A 19,978-nucleotide genomic window follows, 5' to 3' on the forward strand; every position below is an offset into this window, starting at 1 on the left:
GAGGGGGAGTAATGTCACGTGTATGTTCCTGTTATCCTTGTTATTAGTTATCCTCATCACCTGTCTGCCCCTCATTATCTGCCTTATTTGAGTTCTAGCCCATTCTATCCTCCCTTGTCTGGAATTGTTTATGTCAACCTTGCTACATGTGTTTTCCTGTTTCTTTTTGATTATTAATATTAGTAAAATTCTTCTACGTCTCCTCGCTCCTTTGCTCCGCGCTCCTACACAGCAGCAGTACCGTGACAAGCAGAGCATGAATTCCAGCGTGAAACTTAAGTTTTAACATTGAAAAAGAGATGGAAGATGGAAGTAATGAAACATTAATATTTGACAACTGTTTTGTGATAAAAATGTTAAACAACCGACAGTAATATTCAGTTGATGCAACTATTCAACTTTTCCTCCTCAAAGTTCACCAATTGAAAATATTGTCATTTACATCATTCATTGAATGTGATGAGACATGAAACGTATTGCATTTTCATCATATTGGTCATGCAAACCAATTGAAAATATTGTCATTTACATCATTCATTGAATGTGATGAGACAACTTCCCAACTAGAATTAGACCTTCCTTCACCGTTCCATTTCATTTATTATTACTTTATTTAAAAAAAAAAATAACAATAAATAAAATAAATAACCCCCCCCCCCAATGTTCAAGGTATGTTTACAGCCATGAACTCATGTAATTTTACCATTTTTTGCATTTTCACTCTTATTTGTATGCCTATTTTTTTTTTTTTTTTGCAAATATTTCAAAGTTATACAAATAAACATATTTTACTGTTTCTTCTTTCTTTTTTCTTAATTCCCTTAAATCCTTTAATTAATTCCTTTATAAATGAATGAATCCCTTAATAATAGAATATAATAGAATAATAATAGAATAGATTATACAAACCCTACCATATAGCGCAAAATCTGTGATGTGCGAGAGCACTGCATCACACTTGAGCATGGAGTCCTCAGAGCTGAGCAGAAGGCTGGTTACGTAACCTCCATACACCTGAAACACAAAATACTCAACTCTGGACCTCTGAGATAGCACAACCCTCATTACTAGTTACAGAAGTTTCTGATATGGTCTGTGCTCATTAAAGTGAGGCAGGAATTCGGCCTTTTGAACATGCATTCATTAATCCTTTGAAAAAACGACAATCTAAGAAATAGGCACAGGCAAAAAGGAACATGTAGCCAGAAATATAGATGGTCTCAATTAATTTCTTCTTGCTGCATGAAACCAGTTTGTTCTGCTCCTCTTCAGGAAGACTTTAACTGACGTGCCAAAATACAGAAAGTCTCTATAGAATCTCATTATCAGAAATGCTGTTGGATGGGTCACATTGACAGTGTAGCTCTGTTCCAAAACCTAGTGAGCTGCCTACACTCTTAAAAATAACATTTCCAAAAAATTGTTTTCACAGTGATGCCATATAAAAATTATTTTTGGTCTGACTAAAGCAACTTTCAATAAACAGTTCTTCACTAAGAAAAAATGGTTCTTGTATGAACAAAGAGACTAAGAGCTCCAAGCACAGTGCTAGAAAATGTGTTTTTTTTAAGAACAGTTGAAATGAAAAACATTTTGGAAATCTAAAAACTTTTTTTTTTCACTATAAAGAACCTTTTGTCCAAGGGAAAGTTTCCATGGATGTTAGAGGATCTTCATGTAACCATAGATGCTAATAAACAACATTTATTTTTAAAAAGTTTACTCCAAAAAACAATGTAAGATACGTTCTTGATACGAAGGCTGTTCCAAAAAGAGCAGCAAAGGCAACCTTTTGACAAAATCTCAAATCGCGATGGCTTTTTGTGGCACATTCCTAAATTGTAAAAAGCAAGCAAATCTTTATATTCATAATATAATTTAATTCTACCTCGTTCCGAATTCCTAATTCCCTAGACATATACAACATAAAATTTTAAGCCACATAAAATATCAACCAATAAATATACCCAATTTATGTTGTATGTAGTGTTTATTAAGGCTGAAACAGCATTATGATAGTTAACTGAAATAAAATAAATGTATACTATATATGGTAACACTTTATTTTAAGGTCCAATTCTCACTATTAACTAGTTACTTATTAGCATGCATATTACTATGTTGGCTGTTTATTAGTAATTATAGGCACATACTAATGCCTTATTATGTATTACCATGATGTAGATCCCTTAACCCAACCCAATAAATAGTTAATAGTGAATATGTGTTCCCTATATAAAGTGTTACCCTATATGTAAGGGATAATGCACGGCTAGCTGTGCATTAAACGATTTTAATGCATGACGAGGAGGCCAAGAACCACACGATGGAAAGCTCTTGGCTCCTAATGCATCGTTTTTCCTTCTGGAGCATCAGTGACCATTTAAACCTTTTGTAATAGTTGCATATGAGTCTCTCAGTTGTGCTCAGTGTGAAACTGAAAATCATACAATCAGTGTGTGTGTCTGTGTGTATGACAAGCTATTTTATCTGGACAAGTATTAACAATAAAATGCAGTTAAGTATTTACCTGACCAAAAGCTCCAATTCTGGTCTTGTCAATATAAGGCTCCTGCATTATAATACTGCCAGACACAAAGACAAAGTGTTAAACGGTCTGACACTTTGAACTTCTCACATGCAGAATAATCAGTGTCAGTCATTTCATTGAGTTTTTAAGTCACACTGTGGTATTCTAAATGGCTGTAGAGCTACCATGCGGTTAAAGAGATGTAGCACATGTGTGTCTGCGTGTGCAGCTGTGTGTTGGCACTGATGGATGTTCACTGTGTGCTGGACGCAGATGGCTGCTCAACTACCTGAGGGCGTCCAGCTGGTCTTTCTCCTCAAACATTCCCAGCCTTCGCTGCACCTTATGGAGTAAGTTAGTCCCCTGGAAGCCACTTCCATGACCGTCAAAGCGCAATGCAATCACCCCAAAACTGCTGATCAGCACTGACGCCCAGTCAATGTGGAACTGCTCTGAGACTGACTGTCTGCCTGGAGTCCCATCTCTAAAAGAGAGAGAGAGAGAGAGAGAGAGAGAGAGAGAGAGAGGAGAGAGAGAGAGGAGAGAGAGAGAGAGAGAGAGAGAGAGAGAGAGAGAGAGAGAGAGAGAGGCAGAGTAAAAAACAAGTTTTCCTAAGAAAGCAAACATTTAAGTTATGCTGGGACATACTGACTGTCTCTAAATTTAGTAAACTTTTCTGCCACATTCTGCGACATCACAGGCATGGTCCAAGTCTGACTAGCAGAATCAGATGCATATGATGTCCAAAAATGCAGTTTACCCTTCTGAAAAAGAAGTCTGATTAATAGTATTAAGTATTTGTAGTTTACTTCAAATAGCTCATCCAAAAATTAAAATTTGCTGAAAATTTACTCACCTTAAGGCAATCCAAGATGTATATTAGTTTTTGTTTTTTCTTTAGAACAGATTTGGATAAATTTAGCATTACATCAGTTGCTCACCAATGGATCCTCTGTAAATGGGTGCCGCCGTCAGAAGGAGAGTCTCATTCTGATGGCACCCATTCACTGCAGAATATCCATTAGTGAGCAACTGATGTATCGCTCAATTTCTCCCAAACTCATCTACATCTTGGATGGCCTGAGGTTGAGAACATTTTCAGCAAATTTATAATTTTGTTTGAACAATTATAATATATATTCTTTTAAAGTATATTATACTGGTAACACTTTTCAATAAGGTTCCATTAGTTAATGTTAGTTAATGTATTAACTAACATGAACAAACAATGAACAATACATTTATTATAGTATTTATTAATATTTATTAATGTTAGTTAATGAAAATACAGTTTTTCATTGTTAGTTCATTTTAATTCACAGGGTGTTAACTAATGTTAACAAGCACTTTTGATTTTAATAATGCATTAGTAAATGTTGAAATTATATACTATATACAGTAGGTGGACAACCAAAATGGGTAATACCGCCGCAACTGCAAGTCAGTCACGTGTTAAAGTTATTCGCGAAACTACCGCCAGGTGGCGCAAAGGCACGGGTTGCAAACTGACTGTAATTGTAAAATTTTGGTTTGTAAACGGAGATGGAACAACAAAGTAAAACAACAATAACATTATAATATAACATTGTAACATACTTAAAATCCATTAGAAAATTTACAGTGAGTTAATTTCAAAATGTGGGATAGTCTTAGGCTACAGTCTACGCATAAAAAAATTAAAAGAAAGACCTCACTTTGCAGACGCGGCGGTGGCGCTCGCAGCGGTAGAAAGCACACTCTGGTTGGCCACCTACTGTTCTAATGTTAACTAATGAACCTTACTGTAAAGTGCCATAAGGCATGAGTATGTATAGTGGCCATAATGCATTAGTAGCGTTAGTGGGTGTGTGGCATGAGTAGCGGTCCACTTTGGCATATTTTTTGCTCATTATGATTTTTTTTCCATCGATACTGAAACAAGCGTGTACTATAAAGCCTATTTTACCTAATGAATAATAGCTTCAAAATGGGCAACATCACGAATATGGAAACATTTGGATTTGTCCCGAATGAAAGAGGTAAGTCCAACCTTACCTTATGTTTCGCTTTAAATTATTATTATTATTATTATTATTATTATTATTAATATTGTTTATATCGAAGCCTATACTATTATATACTGCAATTATCTGTATCCATTAGAATTAAATATTTTTAATTCTTTTTCTGTTTCTGATAGTTAAATTGAAAGAATTTTGTTGTAAAGGGAGGGGAACTAAAAAATACCCTTTTGGTACATTATAACATTATTAGGCCTGACATTATTATTTCTGAATGTAATAAAATGCGACTTATACATGGAATTTTTTTTCCCCTCTCAAAAACGTTATTTATTTTTAGCGTGTTTTTTAAAAACATGCAACAAACAAAAATAGGCAATTCATCGGTTAAATTTTGTTACTGTGGGCTACTAGTAGTATTTTAGTACTACTAAAGTTTCATCTGTGAATATTAAATATTTTAACTACAGTGTTTTTCTTTCATTTTCCTCTGACTGCAGCCGTCAAATGTAACACACCTGTGAGGCAAAGCTGACGGCTATTTGAGAAAATGTGCTTTGAAGTGTTTGCTTGATAACTTGTGGTTAAAGCGCCACTCAGCGGTCAAAAGCTGCAAATGCACTTTGCAGACGCAGCGGCGGTGCTCGCGGCGGTACAAAGCACACTCTGGTTGGCCACCTACTGTACTAATGTTAACTAATGAACCTTACTGTAAAGTGTTACCATTATATTTAATGTATACTATTTATAAGTATTAGTATTATTTAGTAAAGTGTACTTTTTTATTCTAAAGATAGATAGGTAAGCAGCTCACTGGGTTTTGAGACAGTCACTATATTCCTAACACACAATATAGACTCACTGCTCTGGTGTCTCGATAGAGAGCACAGGTGATTGTCTGCTGCGGTACATATGATGTGTGCGGTGGGTTAATTGAAGGCGGGCTGCAGGTGAACTCATTTGTGGTGTAATTACAGTGGCTGAAAGTGTACGGCTGAAAAGACAAGATTAATAGCACTGACTAAAGTCCATTTGAGAGTTACACTCTTACTCTTGATGAGACCTGAAGCACAGCGCAGGAACAGAGAGTGGGAGAGGAACTGCTGTTTGTGAGTTAATAGGATGACCTGCAGCACATGCTTTAAAGCACTTATATCATGGAAAACAGGATTTTCTCTTTGAAATATTAATTGCTCAATGTTTATGATTCAAAGCTTCCTCCCCAGACCATGTATTCAAACTTAATTACAAAAATGACTATAAGTTGTCTCAACGATGAGCATGTTAAATGGCATTGGTATTCAGCAGCTTGGCATGACGTTATTCATTTCACACTAATTGTTGACCATTATGTGTTTTTAATTTATTGGCCTGTTGAGATTATTTCTTTAGATTTTTTTTTTTTTTTTGATGAAAAATAAATGACAATATAAACATTTGCATTTAAATAAAATGTAACTGTAATTTTTTTATATTATTTGAATGTAATTTTATTTATTAATATTTGAAAAAAAAAGACATCTTAACTGATCAGTCAGGTACAGTTCAAATATTGACATATACTGTATATTGGTCAATCAATATTTTTAGCTAATCATGTGAGAATAATTGAGAAAGAGTGGAAAATAGGGTAAATTAACAACTAAAATAGGTTTTAGCCCAATAAACCTTGACTAACATTATAAGTAAGACTCAGAGAAATAATAACATGCAAGAAAATTGTAGATTATGACTTTTATTTATTTATTTTAATGAGGGATTAAAACCAGACGGAAGTTCATGGGGGAGTTCAGAGAAACTGTTGGGAAATTGACATTTCTTGCATAAAACATAAAGTTTGTTTGTGGCAACATGTGGTGTTGTGTGGAAAGGCAAAGGACCTGTAAGGAAATGAAGAAAATGTTGCAGATATTGATATTTACTCACACAAGGAGCAAAAGTGGGTAGTGTGAGGTGTCTATGAAGCCTGCAGGTTTCAGGATCTGCATACTGAGGCCTGTGTATGACAATCAGAGATTCATCTGCATCTGTATTATATTACAATCCTTCTTAAACATCAGCATTTGAACACGATTTAGTTAACATACTGTAATCCTCTATGTTTATTTCTCTGTATTCCACTTTCGGCATCTGCATCGAGTTCACCATTCTCCTCAAGTTCAGATTCAACTCGATGTCACGCACCTCTGCAGAAAGAAAGAAACCATTCATGTAATTAATAACAGTTACTTAACGGAACAGTTCACCCCAAAAATGAAAAGTTCCAAACAACAATTAAGTTCTTTAGCTTAATGTTCATGCTGCTCACACTCCAAAATCTTGCCCTCCTTTATAGCTCCCAAAATCTCTTTCACACTTTGCAGCAACAACTATATATGCATCACTTGTGGTATAATGTTGTCAAGTGCACTCGTTTTCTATGTGTCGTCAATCTGGAAACCTACGTGTGCGTCAAGTCTGAGGAGGAGGTGCTGGGTGAAAAAACCCTCTCCAATATTTTGAATTTGGACTGCAATATCTAGTTCAACCACTCGGTGTCAATCCTACATACAACACCTTTAATGTAAATGGTTTTATAAAATTCCTTTAATATTCCTTTAATACTTTTTTTTTTTAATGGGATATGCCAGGTTATGTTTTAGTAAAAAAGAGCAGTGTGAGCATTCTGCTAAACATCTCCTTATAGAAAAACGTTATAGAAACTAATACTGGTGTGGAATGAGGGTAAATAATTATTGAATGATTGACTAAATAATGACGGAAATGTAATTTTTGGGAGAAATAAACCAAGTCAAGGCACAATTCATTGTTTATCTCAAACTAAGCTTCTACAAGCAAAACCTCCTCAAACCTGCAGTAATGACATAATGAGAACCAGTTGAAGGATTAACAGTTGTAGATGTTCAGAGGTTTGTGAGAGACCGGTGAACAGCTGGCTTTTCTGATAGGGAGCGACTAAATAGAGCAGATATCATGACTGCTGCTGTAAACATGGAGACCTTCCTTTCTGAGCAGCAGCGATAGTCTTGGAAGTGCACCGTAACAATTAAGAGCACATTGCAGTTGAGGGTTTCGTTTTAGGACAGGCTTATCAGTGCCTGCTCAGACTCAAGCTCCACAAAGAACACTTGCTCCCATTGCACCAATGCTATTGACATAGCTGCACATTTGAAAAACAGCAACGATTTTTTGTCAATACAGAGAAGTATCCGCATGAGCGCCGTGTAAGTCATCTGAATTTGACCTTGGTGTCACATTTAGAATTTACTGAATGGACCTGGCAGAGAAGGGAATGGATGAAAAAAAAAAATTTAAATGGCAGAGTAAGAACTTAAGATTCAATTGTAAACAAACAGCGTTTCTAAACATTACACACACACACACACACACACACACACACACACACACACACACACACACACACACACACACACACACACACACACACACACACACACACACACACACACAACACACAGATGTGAGCTCTGTAAGAGGATTTTTGTGATGGACTGTCACACTGAATCACACTCTTGTTGTGATATCGATGGGCTTACAGGATATTATATACATAATAACACAATTACCAGCCTCTAACACAGAGAGGTCACGTTTTTATGGAAGTCATGGTACGTCTGGAAATAATCCAATCATCTGTAAGTGCTCTCACTGTTCAAGCAGGCGTGTGTAGAGCTATTTAATCACACACAGTCTATGGTAGGCCTGGGAAGAGCTCTGATCCTCAATTGACATGCTGTGGGTATATAATGCAATGAGACAAGTGTGCAAGTGTGTGTGTGTGTGTGTGTGTGTGTGTGTGTGTGTGTGTGTGTGTGTGTGTGAGTCAGGCTGTGTCAGTGTGTAAAGCAGAGTTTGGTAATGCATCTTCCTAAACATGTCACTCTTCTTTTGAGTGTTTAATTCCTAGCCAAATGTTACATTTAAAGACCCCCTGTTGTGGAAATCAAGTTTTTAATGTTGTTTTGCATGTCTGTCTGGATTCTTAAATATGCTTAAAGACAAACCATGTGCAACCATGTACACCATTGCTGAGCATTTTCTCCTAAAAACTGCAGTGTACCAAAGACAGTCTCAAAAATGCGGTTTGAAACCGTGCCTGTTTAATAGTGTCACAAACATGTAATCAATCCCACCAATCCTCAACTTGCAGGGTGGGACATTTCATTTTATTATCTCCACTTTGTAATAGGTGTCTATTTACAACATATTTTTGCAGCGTTTTACAATGTAGCCAGTCACAGATATCTGTTGATTTCATGAACGTGTTTGCCAATCAGAGACAAAATCCACTCACTGCTCAAAACCAGTACTGAGTTATGCACACTCACAAATCCTTTTGTTATAACAAAGTGTAGAAAGCGATGTAAATTTGAGATTAATTGTGCAGTGTAGAACTTCACTGATTATAACACAACTCTGAGTGACGGTTGTTTGGTGATTATAAGAGATGCACTCTTTGCATGCTTTCTAGGCTATAATCCATTTACAATTTGAATAAATTCACGTCCCTGATAACTTGACTCAGAAAATTACCACTTGCCATTGTGTAGCATTTACTACTTCACTTAAGAAGTGAAAGTGGAACAGGTCCGAGCTGGTGTGATTGAGTGGAGGTGGGGACTAGTTAACATATTCATGGATCCGTGTATACTAAATGATGTAAAGGCATAAGTCATGTTCCAGACACAAAGAAATTATTTTCATTGGGGGTACCTATCATTCTAAATTTGTGTCAACACCTATGCATGGACAATCATGCATGAAAGCTGGTTAACATTTTATGCAAAATATTGCTTTGCGGGGACCAAATCCACCAAACTGTAGAAATGACCCAGCAATTAAATATGACTCCATTACTTTATAAAATGAATGAACTGTGATAATTGAATAGCTTAGAGCAGTCGCCCAGGGCAGTGTTCTCTACACCAGGTGCTCGCTCCACATTCTGGTTTCGCAGAATTGCACCCACTCTTCATTCTGATTTGACCTTCTCACCGAAAATGAATTGTGACCTTGTTGCACACTTTTTCCGAGCACTTCCTTATGTTTTGCCACCCTTGTTTGCACTTTGGCTGCACCAAAAATATAGGATAAATGGTCCACTTATAAAAAGAGCTTGACCTGCTAGAAGCCAAAATAGGGAGGGATGATAATGGCATAGATGAGATTGAGGTTAATTAAGTGTGCCCTGCCTCTACTACACATCCACTGACATACACTACAATGCTATTGTACTTGCTTTCTAATGATTGCATATAATTTATATTGAACATTCAGATTTTTTTAATTTTTTTATTTTTGGGTAAGTCTCTTATGCTCATCAAGATTGCATTGATTTTATCAGAAATACAGTAAAAACAGTCATATATACTGTAAAAGTAATATTACAATTTTCAATAACTGTTTTCTATACTAATATACTTGTAACCCAAAGGTCGTTAGTTCGCTTCTCAGTAACAGCAGGAATTGTAGGTGGGGGTAGTGAATGTACTGCGCTCTCTTCCACCTTCAATGTCCACGACTGAGGTGAGAACCTTGAGCAAGGCACTGAACCCCCAACTGCTCCACGGGCGCCGCAGCACAAATGACTGTCCACTGCTTCGGGTGTGTGTTCACGGTGTGTATGTGTGTGTTCACTACTCACTGCTGTGTGTGCACTTGGATGGGTTAAATGCAGAGCACAAATTCAGAGTATGGGTTAACTTACCATACTTGGTTGTCACGTCACTAGTGGTTTCCACTAGTATTTAATTCATCAGTGACAGTCTGTAGAAATGCATTAATCTTATTGGCACTTGCTCTGATGGCACATGACCCCTGAAATCTTTGCTCATGCATGGTCAATTTTGAGATTGTCTCTTTTCTAAAGTTGCTTCCACTGGCCCTCTGGATAACACTTACATTGCAGTACAGAGAGAGCATGCAGTTTAAAAGCAGAAGCTTAAAGGTGCCATAGAATGCAAAAATCACTTTTATAAGGTGTTTGAACACAGTTGTGTGGCTGCAGTGTGTGAAAACAACCAGCCTATAATGGTAAAAATCCACCCACTCATCTGTCTCTCCACACTAGCAGCTCTAGATTTCTCACTACTATGACGTTATAGTCAGAAAAAGTCCCACCCATTTGTGATGCTCTCTGCCCTATTAGCATATACACAGCCCTAAGTGAGAAACAGAGGTCCGCCATTACTGTTTTCTTGCTGTAGCTGCTGGAGGTATAATGTCAGCGCCAAATAGCAATTAAAATGTCAAGTATTGGGATGCACCAACGAACATAGGAGTCTCCATAGACTTATGAGGACATGGTGATTAAATTTCATTTTCAAAGGAAATGTCTTGGAAAAAAACTGAAAAGTCCTATACGTTTGCACTAACATTTTACTCCGGTGTTCTGACAAATATATGCTACCAACACTGTATTTATCCTCCTGTAAGGGTAGGTTTAGGGTTGGGGTAGGTGTACATGTTAATAAAGCCTCACACCTTATTAATATCATGCTGGAAGCAAAATCTGATAGGTAGCACTTTTCGCTATCGAATTATGCTACCATCTGTTTTAATGGGAGGTAACAAAATCTGACAGGGTAGCACAAATCGTCAGAACATCAGACTGCCTCAGTTCAGCACTGGAGTTGTGCAAAGATTGCATCTGAAAGAGGGATCGATACCACGCTTTGTGCGCAAAGGTCCAGACTCCAGACAAAGTAAGCATCACGCCTCATATTTTGTTTTCCAAAAGAGCTTTTTGGCTCTTTGTAAGGCTAATGTTGCTAAAGCTACCATTGTCTCTGCCTGTTTTCAATAATGCTGCCTTCACGTGCAACCAGAATGATCGTAAATAGGAATGTGGTAGTTAAAAATTGCATTTGGAAGCAATGTGATGTCAGTAACATGGTCTCCACCAGATGAATGTTGTAGTTGGTGGCATGCCCACGAGCATGAGTTCTTGAAGCTCCACACTCTTCTGAAAAGGGAGAGGGGGGCACCAGCTCATTTGCATTTAAAGGGACAAAAACACAAAACGGCGCGTTTTGGATCATACCCAAAAAGTGGCAATTTCAACAAGCTATAAAAAATTATCTGTGGGGTATTTTGAGATAAAACTTCAATACACACTTTGGGGAAATCAGAGAACAATTTAAAATATTGTATAGATGCATTCTATGGCACCTTTAAACACAATCAAAAGAAAAAAAAGAAAAAAATGTGGCAATGTGTGTGTGCATTTTAATATTTTTTATAGGTGAATTGTGTGGAGCATTTAAAAGCAGTTAATTCAGAACTCAAACACACACACACTTGCATTTGTGGACACACACACACACATACACACACACATACACACACAACTGTATTTTCTATTTGCCCTACACCAACCCTACACCTAAACCTACCCCTTACAGAAAGCTACTGCCAATTTCTGAATTTCATAAAACACTGTTTTGTATGTTTTAAGCCTTTTGTTTTATGGGACACAGGAAGTTTCCTCATTAACCATGTTTACGTTATAGTACCCATGTCAGTATACACATCTCATAAACCATATACAGTATACCAGTACACACACACCGGACACACACACACACACACACACACACACACACACCAGATACAGAGAGGAGGAAGGCTGGATACTCACTCTGTCTGTCATGGGTGCTGTAAACCGACACATACGGAACATCAGGACCTGACAACATGCCAACATAATAATCAATAATTAATGACACAGGACATTCATTGTTTTTCATAGTTTGAACAAATGCTTTGCAACAGTATGCATGTTATTTTTTGTTTGTAAACAGGTAATTCTCACAGCTGGGAGTTGTAGCTATTGTGTTGTGTCTTATAGAATGCTTCTTTCTTGTCCAAATGTTTTATATACACTTCATGCATAATACTGATCAAATAAAACTGCACATACTCATACTGTATCAACTGTTGCAACAACTGGAATTTTGATCTTGAACTTTGATGACCAATTTGTAAATATTATCAGCATTTACAAAGCCAAGCATCATTACTACTATTACTTATACCTAGAGTAAAGGGGACAGTTCACCCAAAACTACAAATTTGCTGTTAACTTATTCACCCTCAAGCCATCCAAAATGTAGGGGAGAAAAAAAAGCATATACAAGCAACACACAATTAATACAGTTGCTTCTTACAATATATTGAGGTCTTGCAAAGTGCAACGATCAGTCTGTGCAAGAAACTGAACAATAGTTACAACATTATAATCCATATCCTCAAGCAAAAAATCCTGAACATGTTCACAAGAGTCTGAAGCACAATAATACAGGAACAAACTCATGCACAGACCAATCGTTTCACTTCATAAACCTTAATATACTGTCAGGAGCCACGGGTATTCATTTTGTGTTGCTTGATAATGCTTTTTTGACTCTCAAAGTGATGGTAGTTACCTACATCTTGGATGGCCTGAGGGTGAGTAATTGTATTGTTTTAGGCGAACTATCCCTTTAAAATTTTGAACGAACCCTAAACCCTAAAGCAGTGGTTCTTAACTCCAGTCCTGGGGACCAGCTGCCCTGCATACTTTGTATGATTGACATGATTAGCATAAAATTTTTAGTAGGGGACACCATACCTGACTACACATCATGTCACTTTTTTTTTTTCCACTATTATTATTTAATATGCATCAGCTCAACATAACATTATTTCACATACATTAACTCAATTTCACTGAGCAACACTAAATGTGACAAAACCTTAACACTTTGGCACATAATGCATTCTGCATCATTTGTGCTACATAATGATACCTCACATCAACATTCTTCTTACGGAAATTTGTGCAATTACCTAGCGATCTGTCTTTCAATTTCTACCTACCTTCCCACATTTTCTTGTTAAAAATCTAGTTTGGATCATCACACAGTTTCTCATATAGTGTTGGAACAATTGGTATTGCTATGCTAAAAGGGAGGTAATAAAATATGAAAAATAAATTTAGAACTGAAACTAACTTACTAAATACATACAGTACATAAATAATTAACAAACAAATTTTTAAAACTGCATTTATGCATTTTAGCAGATGCTCTTGTCCAAAGCTAATAACCATAACTGATGGTACATTATTGTTATGTATTGTTAAGTCATAGATTCTGTTTCAGCTGTACATATTAGCACTTTTCAAGAGCAGTTTATCAAGTCATTTTACAAGTTCTCTAAAGTTTATTTTATAGACAGCTTGCCACTAAACTGAAAAAGGTGCATGAAAGCTTTAGTTAATGAGCGTCTGCGGTGAATTTAACGAGTGCCACAACAGCACTGATCGTCATTTCTCCAGGAGTTCTGTCACAACAGTTCAGTGAATACAGGCATTCAAGCCTTCAGAACACATCAGCCGCTGTAGTTACAAGCCCTCCAAATAATCAATGCACTTTGCAGAATGAAAACTTTACTGTTGAACAATAACAACACACTCTTTGACAATGCATCTACTCTCACTGTCTCCATCCCCTGCGTAACACTGAACTCATCACGGATGCATAAAGCTTGTTAGGAGACAATATAAAAGTAAAGGTTCATGGGCTCTAAATCGACATTCACCACAGTGTCAACTCACAAGAGTTTACTGAAAATGTGTCAGGGTTATGGTGAGCTCAGAGACAGAGATTTTAATTCTCAACTTTTCAGCCAAACAAAAACTTTACACAAGTATTTCCTGACATTTCATTTCTTGACTTTTTTTACAATAAATAAATAAATAAATAAATAGATCTACAATTCTAATTACTACTAAACATCATATATGTACATATATATGTTATTTTATTTGCACATATACCCGTGGTACATAAAAAAAAAATTTAATAAAGCATAATAAGTAACATAGTAAGAACAAGCAAATAGAATCAGAGAGTTGTCTACCTTTACAGTTGAGCAGGAAGTAGTCTATGCTGGGACTGAAGAGGCCACTGACATACCCACAGCTGTCAGTGAAATCACAGGACAAACAGCGGCGGTTGAAGGTGCCCACCGTGTCTGCGCTGGAACAACCACAGGAACATGAACATTTTCAGCGAGAACAAGCCTGTGACGCCACAAGTCTAACTTCACACGGCACAAAACAAGAATATATACGTGCTGTATGTACCTGTAGAGATGTCTTCTTTTAGGGTCATCCTCAGTGCTAAGGAAATATCTGTTCATACGAAAAAAATATATATAATAAATGTAGTAATAAACTTTATTTATATTAATATATTTTTAAACTTAATTGATTGTTGTCTTAAGTTATTTGTGTTTTTTTAAAGAATTTTAGTTTGAATTTATTTATATGTGTGCTTTTTTGTAATTTAAATTTAATGCTAAGAGTGCTTTTTTGACCCACTTAAGTACATTTTATAGTACCATTAAGTACCATTTTATAACTACTGTTTAAAATACAGTTAAAGTATACTGGCATGAATATATGATAAACTAAAATATACTTTAACATAATTCCTGTTGAAACCTGTATGTATTTATTTATTTTTTTAAGTTACACATTTGTCATGCTGAATTTGCAGTTTAGTGCATTTAAAATATATTAACTTTATATGTATCAACACAGTACAGATAAAACAATAAAATAAGTACTTATAATTAAGTACTTTAAATCTGCTTTAGGATGCTACTAGTAAGCGTGTTAAGAAACAGTCATGAAAGTGTAATCTATTTAAGCTAACTTAAGTGGACTTTTATTTCATTATCTGCATATACATTTTTTTCTTTTAAATATACTTTCAAGATTTGAAGTATAAAAGTTATTTCTTAAGATATACTGAAGAATATTGGTAACCAAACAGCTGAATGGAACATTTACTTCCACAGTAACTGAAAACATACTGTGGGAGTCAATGGCAAACGACAGCTGTTTGGTTACAAACATAAACAATGGTACTAAAAGATTTACATTATAGTCCAGGGTACTGACTGAATCAAGAAAGCGAGTGCCTCATATGAGAAGAAAAGCAGGTGTTTGAAGTGCTGAGGCTAAAAATAAGAGACATTGATAACATCAGGTGAAAGGAAAATCATTCAGAGGTGGAGAAAGTTACATTTTGATACAAAAACAAAAACAAAAAACTGTTTGGTATAATGTGCACCAAAAATGCATTGAGATTAAGGCAGAAAAAATGTGAATTGAGAAAGTAATTTAGGTCAGTTTTGATTGCATACTGCCTTTAAAATAATTCGATCCTTAATATCAAATGAATCACTGATGTTCAGTTTGTGGAGGTGGTGGATTGGCTCACATTAACTGGCTGTACTCATCATACGCAAGAACCTGCGTGACGTCCCAGTCTCCTGATGTGATAGACTGCAGAGTATCTGTGCTGCTGTTGGGCTTTATGAAGAGAAAACACATTGAACAGACATCAGTCATACTGAATGGAACTCAATATTGTGAATATACAGTATATATATGTATGTACCTGTGTGTGTGTGTGTGTGTGTGTGTGTGTGTGTGTGTGTCATTTTACAAATAGAGAAGGCAGAGCATGTTTGAAGAAATTACTAAAGTAAAGGGTTAAAACTAATCAATTAAATGCTGTAAAAACGTGATTAGTTATCAAAAAATAAATTGGCTTGGGAAAATGAAGGAACTTGTTTGAATTGGGCAGTCTATAATCATATTATTTAGTAAAATTAATCTCTTTGCTTTGGAGTATTGAGAGAACTAAATATTGCTGTTTAATTAACATTATTGATAGACAATCTTGTCTTTCATTGTAGATGTCACTATGGACTAATGTTGTTTGCAAAAGCTAAATTCTCATTTCGTTTTTAACAAAAACAAAATTACAACATGCTGGTTTTAAAATTGTAAATAATTTGTATGACTTAAAATGTATTTTATACTGGTAAGCATAGTTTTAATTTATCTTAAGGTTTATACATCTAAGATACTGTAAGTATACTGTAAGTATATTAAGCATATTTTGAAGATTTAATATGGAAAAACAATTGCTGAAGCGTGTACCTGTGAGATGGACATGGAGATGTGGAAGAACTTCCCTCGTCCTCCCTGTGGGATGGCTCTGGTGAAGAACAGCCTCAGACCGTCTTTAGAGAACAGCGGCTCTTCATTCTGTTTGAGAAATGTAACTCTAAACGATCATTACTGTCATCATCATGATATTCTCCTCCCATGGTAGTATATTATAATTTGGTTTGCGCTATAGTTTTATAATTACTGAATTATAAGACCTGCAGGAGCACTAGAGAATGTGTCCACAGGACAGAGCAGTTTTATTTCTCCAAGCAACACCAAAAATATAAAACCATTACAACATATTTTAGAATATGAATTATTATGATGATGCAGCGCATATGTAATAGTGAGTCTGAGCCCTCAGGCTGATTTCTGCAGGAGTCGTACAATCCTTTATTCATGTTATTGCAAAACAATTCATACGGCCAATTCCTCCCTCTGGTGAAAACAGACATGAAAGACTAATCAGGAAAAACAATATCAGCTCAAGCAAGGTACTGTGGGGAATGTGATAAGACAAACAGCATCAAATGTCCTCGACTATTCAAAGCTGTTGTCGTTGACAAACACTGACATGGCACATCTCTCTCTTTTTTTTTTTTTGCCCTTGTCTGGGTGAATGAAGTTAATACTTGCCTGTCTGTGCAGCCACCCTTCACTTTCATCCTCATGTTTCTAAAACAAAAACAGAAAATCACATTGAAAAAAATGCCTGACACACCACAAGAGTGCAGAATCTTGTTTTTGGTTCATTTAGTCCAGTTTAATGAAATCTCGGCTTCAACCCTCTGCGCACACCTTGGAAATGCATGATTCTACAAAATAAGCTTATCTTTGTAAAATAGCACAGCTTTTTACTAAGATACATTCATATGTGATATGATCTGAAAGCATAACAATTACACTTTTAATATCAGTGAAATCAAGTATTTTGTTTTATTTTTAAATGATAGAACTTTAGTAATTAGAACTAAAATGTGGTGACTATTTATGAATAAAAATATATGACAGCATATTTGGCATATTAACAGGCTGGTCTTGGTGCTTGAGACATTGTTGGTCATGGTAAGGTCTGATGAGCTGCTGGGTAATAAATATTTAATTATGTTGTCAGCATTCACAACTTATCAAAACAGGAATGGTAATAGGTTGGCTTAAGCCAATGAGATTGCTGATTGCGCATTAGTTCTGCCCATTACTGGAGGCGGAAAACAAATTTACATGTAAAGCGTGTCAATGATACGTGATATGTAAGACTCTCTCATACTCTTTCTCGCATGTGAGGAAAAAAAGAGTGCTCTCAGCATAGCAATATCAAGTGGCTACACACTAGAGTATATAGTGCGTCAGAATACGCGGTGCATCCATTGCTTTTACACTGCACTTCGAAATATACTTCACAAATCGATGTATACAGTACCTTGGTGCAGACACCCGTTGTGGCTACACAGAGGGTCAGGATGGAGATATTCTGGGCTCGGTTTAACCAGTTTACAGCCAGTTTCGTGCTTGTGGCCCACTTCACCATCGTCACATAGTATTCACTGTAATATAGACAAGAAATAGCAGAAAAGTCTTCTGGAATAATCAATATATCCAATCACTAGGTTTGGACTGAATCTTTAAAATGTCTTCAAAGACTTTAAACGCCCATCCATCAAATTTGGTATATGTTTATTACATCTTCTGGCAGATTTGACTATACAGTATGTTCAGCTGGGGATGCATAATATAGTACCATACAGGCTGATATTTTGGATGATATTGTGCATGCTAGTCTATTTCAATTTCTAAATTTAAATTACCTTTGTTGGACCTTGCACCTTGTGTTTTAAAAACACAATATAAAAAAAAATATATAAACAAATTAGTATTTATTTAAAATAATAATAATAATAATAATAATAATAATAATAATAAATTTTTTTTTTATTATTTACTTAATCTTCAGCAAATCTCTAAAAGAATAACCATTTTTAATACTGAACATTATAATGTTGTGATGCATAAATTCACTTTTAGAATGTCAAATGATTTTATCGTTTTTTTAGTTCTTACTTTTTATGCACCTACCAGTACAAAATTTTAATATCGTCCATTTATCGGTTCTCGGCCATAGAAAAATCATTGCCCCAAGAGGATATGGGATGGAAAATTTATGAGATAGGAGGAAAATAATTATTTCAATGCTTTTGCATTTGAGCTCTCTTGCAAAAAGTGTTGCATTCCGCCAAGAAACTTTGCATTTGCTCACAAGTATTTTTACTCTTGCAAAAGTATTGCATTGCCCTGCAAAAGCATTGAAATATATATTTTTCTTCTCACCTCATATTATTTTCATCAAAAATCTTTCGCTACTGAATTCAAAATTTATGAGTGAAAGGTATGTTTCTTGGATGCAAAGCACTGAAATTAAAATTTTTTCCACCCGTCTCAGTTTTTTCCTATAACCATGTCCCTTTACAGCCTCCGTATTTAACACATTTTACCAGATGTGAACTGATTTCCACAGATTAAACCTATTAATTTGACTCATAAATGAGAGTACAGTCAGCCTACCCTATTCTTTGGTCCTCCGGTCTTCTCATCTCAACGGTGTGCAGAGGGCCGTTGAGATTCACCACATAAAGAGAGATGACAGGGTTTTCCTCTCCTGCCTGGAAGAAAAACGTTCTAGCATAACACATTATAATCTTCAGCCCTATCATCATGTTTATGGCCATGCATAATTTTTACCTTGGGGTAATGGTATTGTCTTGCTGTAGGGTAGACGGAACCTGTGAACATGGGGATCTCCATTCTGGGCACCAGCGTGTCGTTGATGGTCGCGTATGCGAGCCTGGCTCCATCCGGAGACCACCAGTGAGCGATGTGGGACTTAAAGATCTCCGCTGTGGAAGAAAGATTCAGGAGTTTCTCTCAGTCGTATTTCACAGCGGTTCAATCACTCGAATAATTGCAGGAATAGTAAAAAGTAATCATCCATGACACAGCATCTCTCAGGTCTCATTCCAGCTACATCCACACACACACTCAGATTTCCCATCTTCATTCTGATACAGTCGATGCACCTGGCCACAGCTAACAGCATTTCTCCGTAACCACCTGTTTCTGTATGAATCTTTGCTTCCCTCACACAGAGGCACCGTGGAAGGTTGTGGCCCATAAATCACAGGGTGGACTGTAATCTCAGCGGGGCCGGCGAGAGTGAGTGACTCTCGCCGGCCCTCTCCATCAAGTGCCCCTTCCTTTTCTACAATCTCAGGGAAAAAAACAATTTCTGGATGCCACCAAAGGCTGCGGGAATAGGGTCTGAGTCTGACCCCTCTTCCTGTGCTCAAATGGGCAGGAAGCTGCATGTTCAGCACAGTTCTGCACACTTCATCACCTACAGAGAGAGTGAGTAAACGAATG

At 36.3% G+C, this 19,978-nt stretch overlaps 1 protein-coding gene across 1 annotated transcript in view; it reads right to left on the minus strand.

The window, feature by feature from the left end:
* dpp6a (dipeptidyl-peptidase 6a) overlaps positions 1-19,978 on the minus strand; it is a 177,181-nt gene that overhangs the window by 9,733 nt on the left and 147,470 nt on the right. Inside the window, exons 9-22 of the mRNA XM_042714127.1 lie at positions 19,301-19,455; positions 19,124-19,221; positions 17,985-18,108; positions 17,201-17,239; positions 16,553-16,660; positions 15,825-15,916; positions 14,681-14,728; positions 14,455-14,573; positions 12,191-12,238; positions 6,618-6,716; positions 6,457-6,526; positions 2,820-3,014; positions 2,531-2,585; positions 910-1,014 (exon numbers count right to left, since the gene is read on the minus strand). Of these exons, the coding sequence (XP_042570061.1) occupies positions 910-1,014; positions 2,531-2,585; positions 2,820-3,014; positions 6,457-6,526; positions 6,618-6,716; positions 12,191-12,238; positions 14,455-14,573; positions 14,681-14,728; positions 15,825-15,916; positions 16,553-16,660; positions 17,201-17,239; positions 17,985-18,108; positions 19,124-19,221; positions 19,301-19,455 (1,355 nt within the window). The remainder of the gene's footprint in view (positions 1-909; positions 1,015-2,530; positions 2,586-2,819; positions 3,015-6,456; positions 6,527-6,617; positions 6,717-12,190; positions 12,239-14,454; positions 14,574-14,680; positions 14,729-15,824; positions 15,917-16,552; positions 16,661-17,200; positions 17,240-17,984; positions 18,109-19,123; positions 19,222-19,300; positions 19,456-19,978) is intronic.

Source organism: Cyprinus carpio, chromosome A24 (assembly GCF_018340385.1).
Source record: "Cyprinus carpio isolate SPL01 chromosome A24, ASM1834038v1, whole genome shotgun sequence".
Classification (NCBI taxonomy): domain Eukaryota; kingdom Metazoa; phylum Chordata; class Actinopteri; order Cypriniformes; family Cyprinidae; genus Cyprinus; species Cyprinus carpio.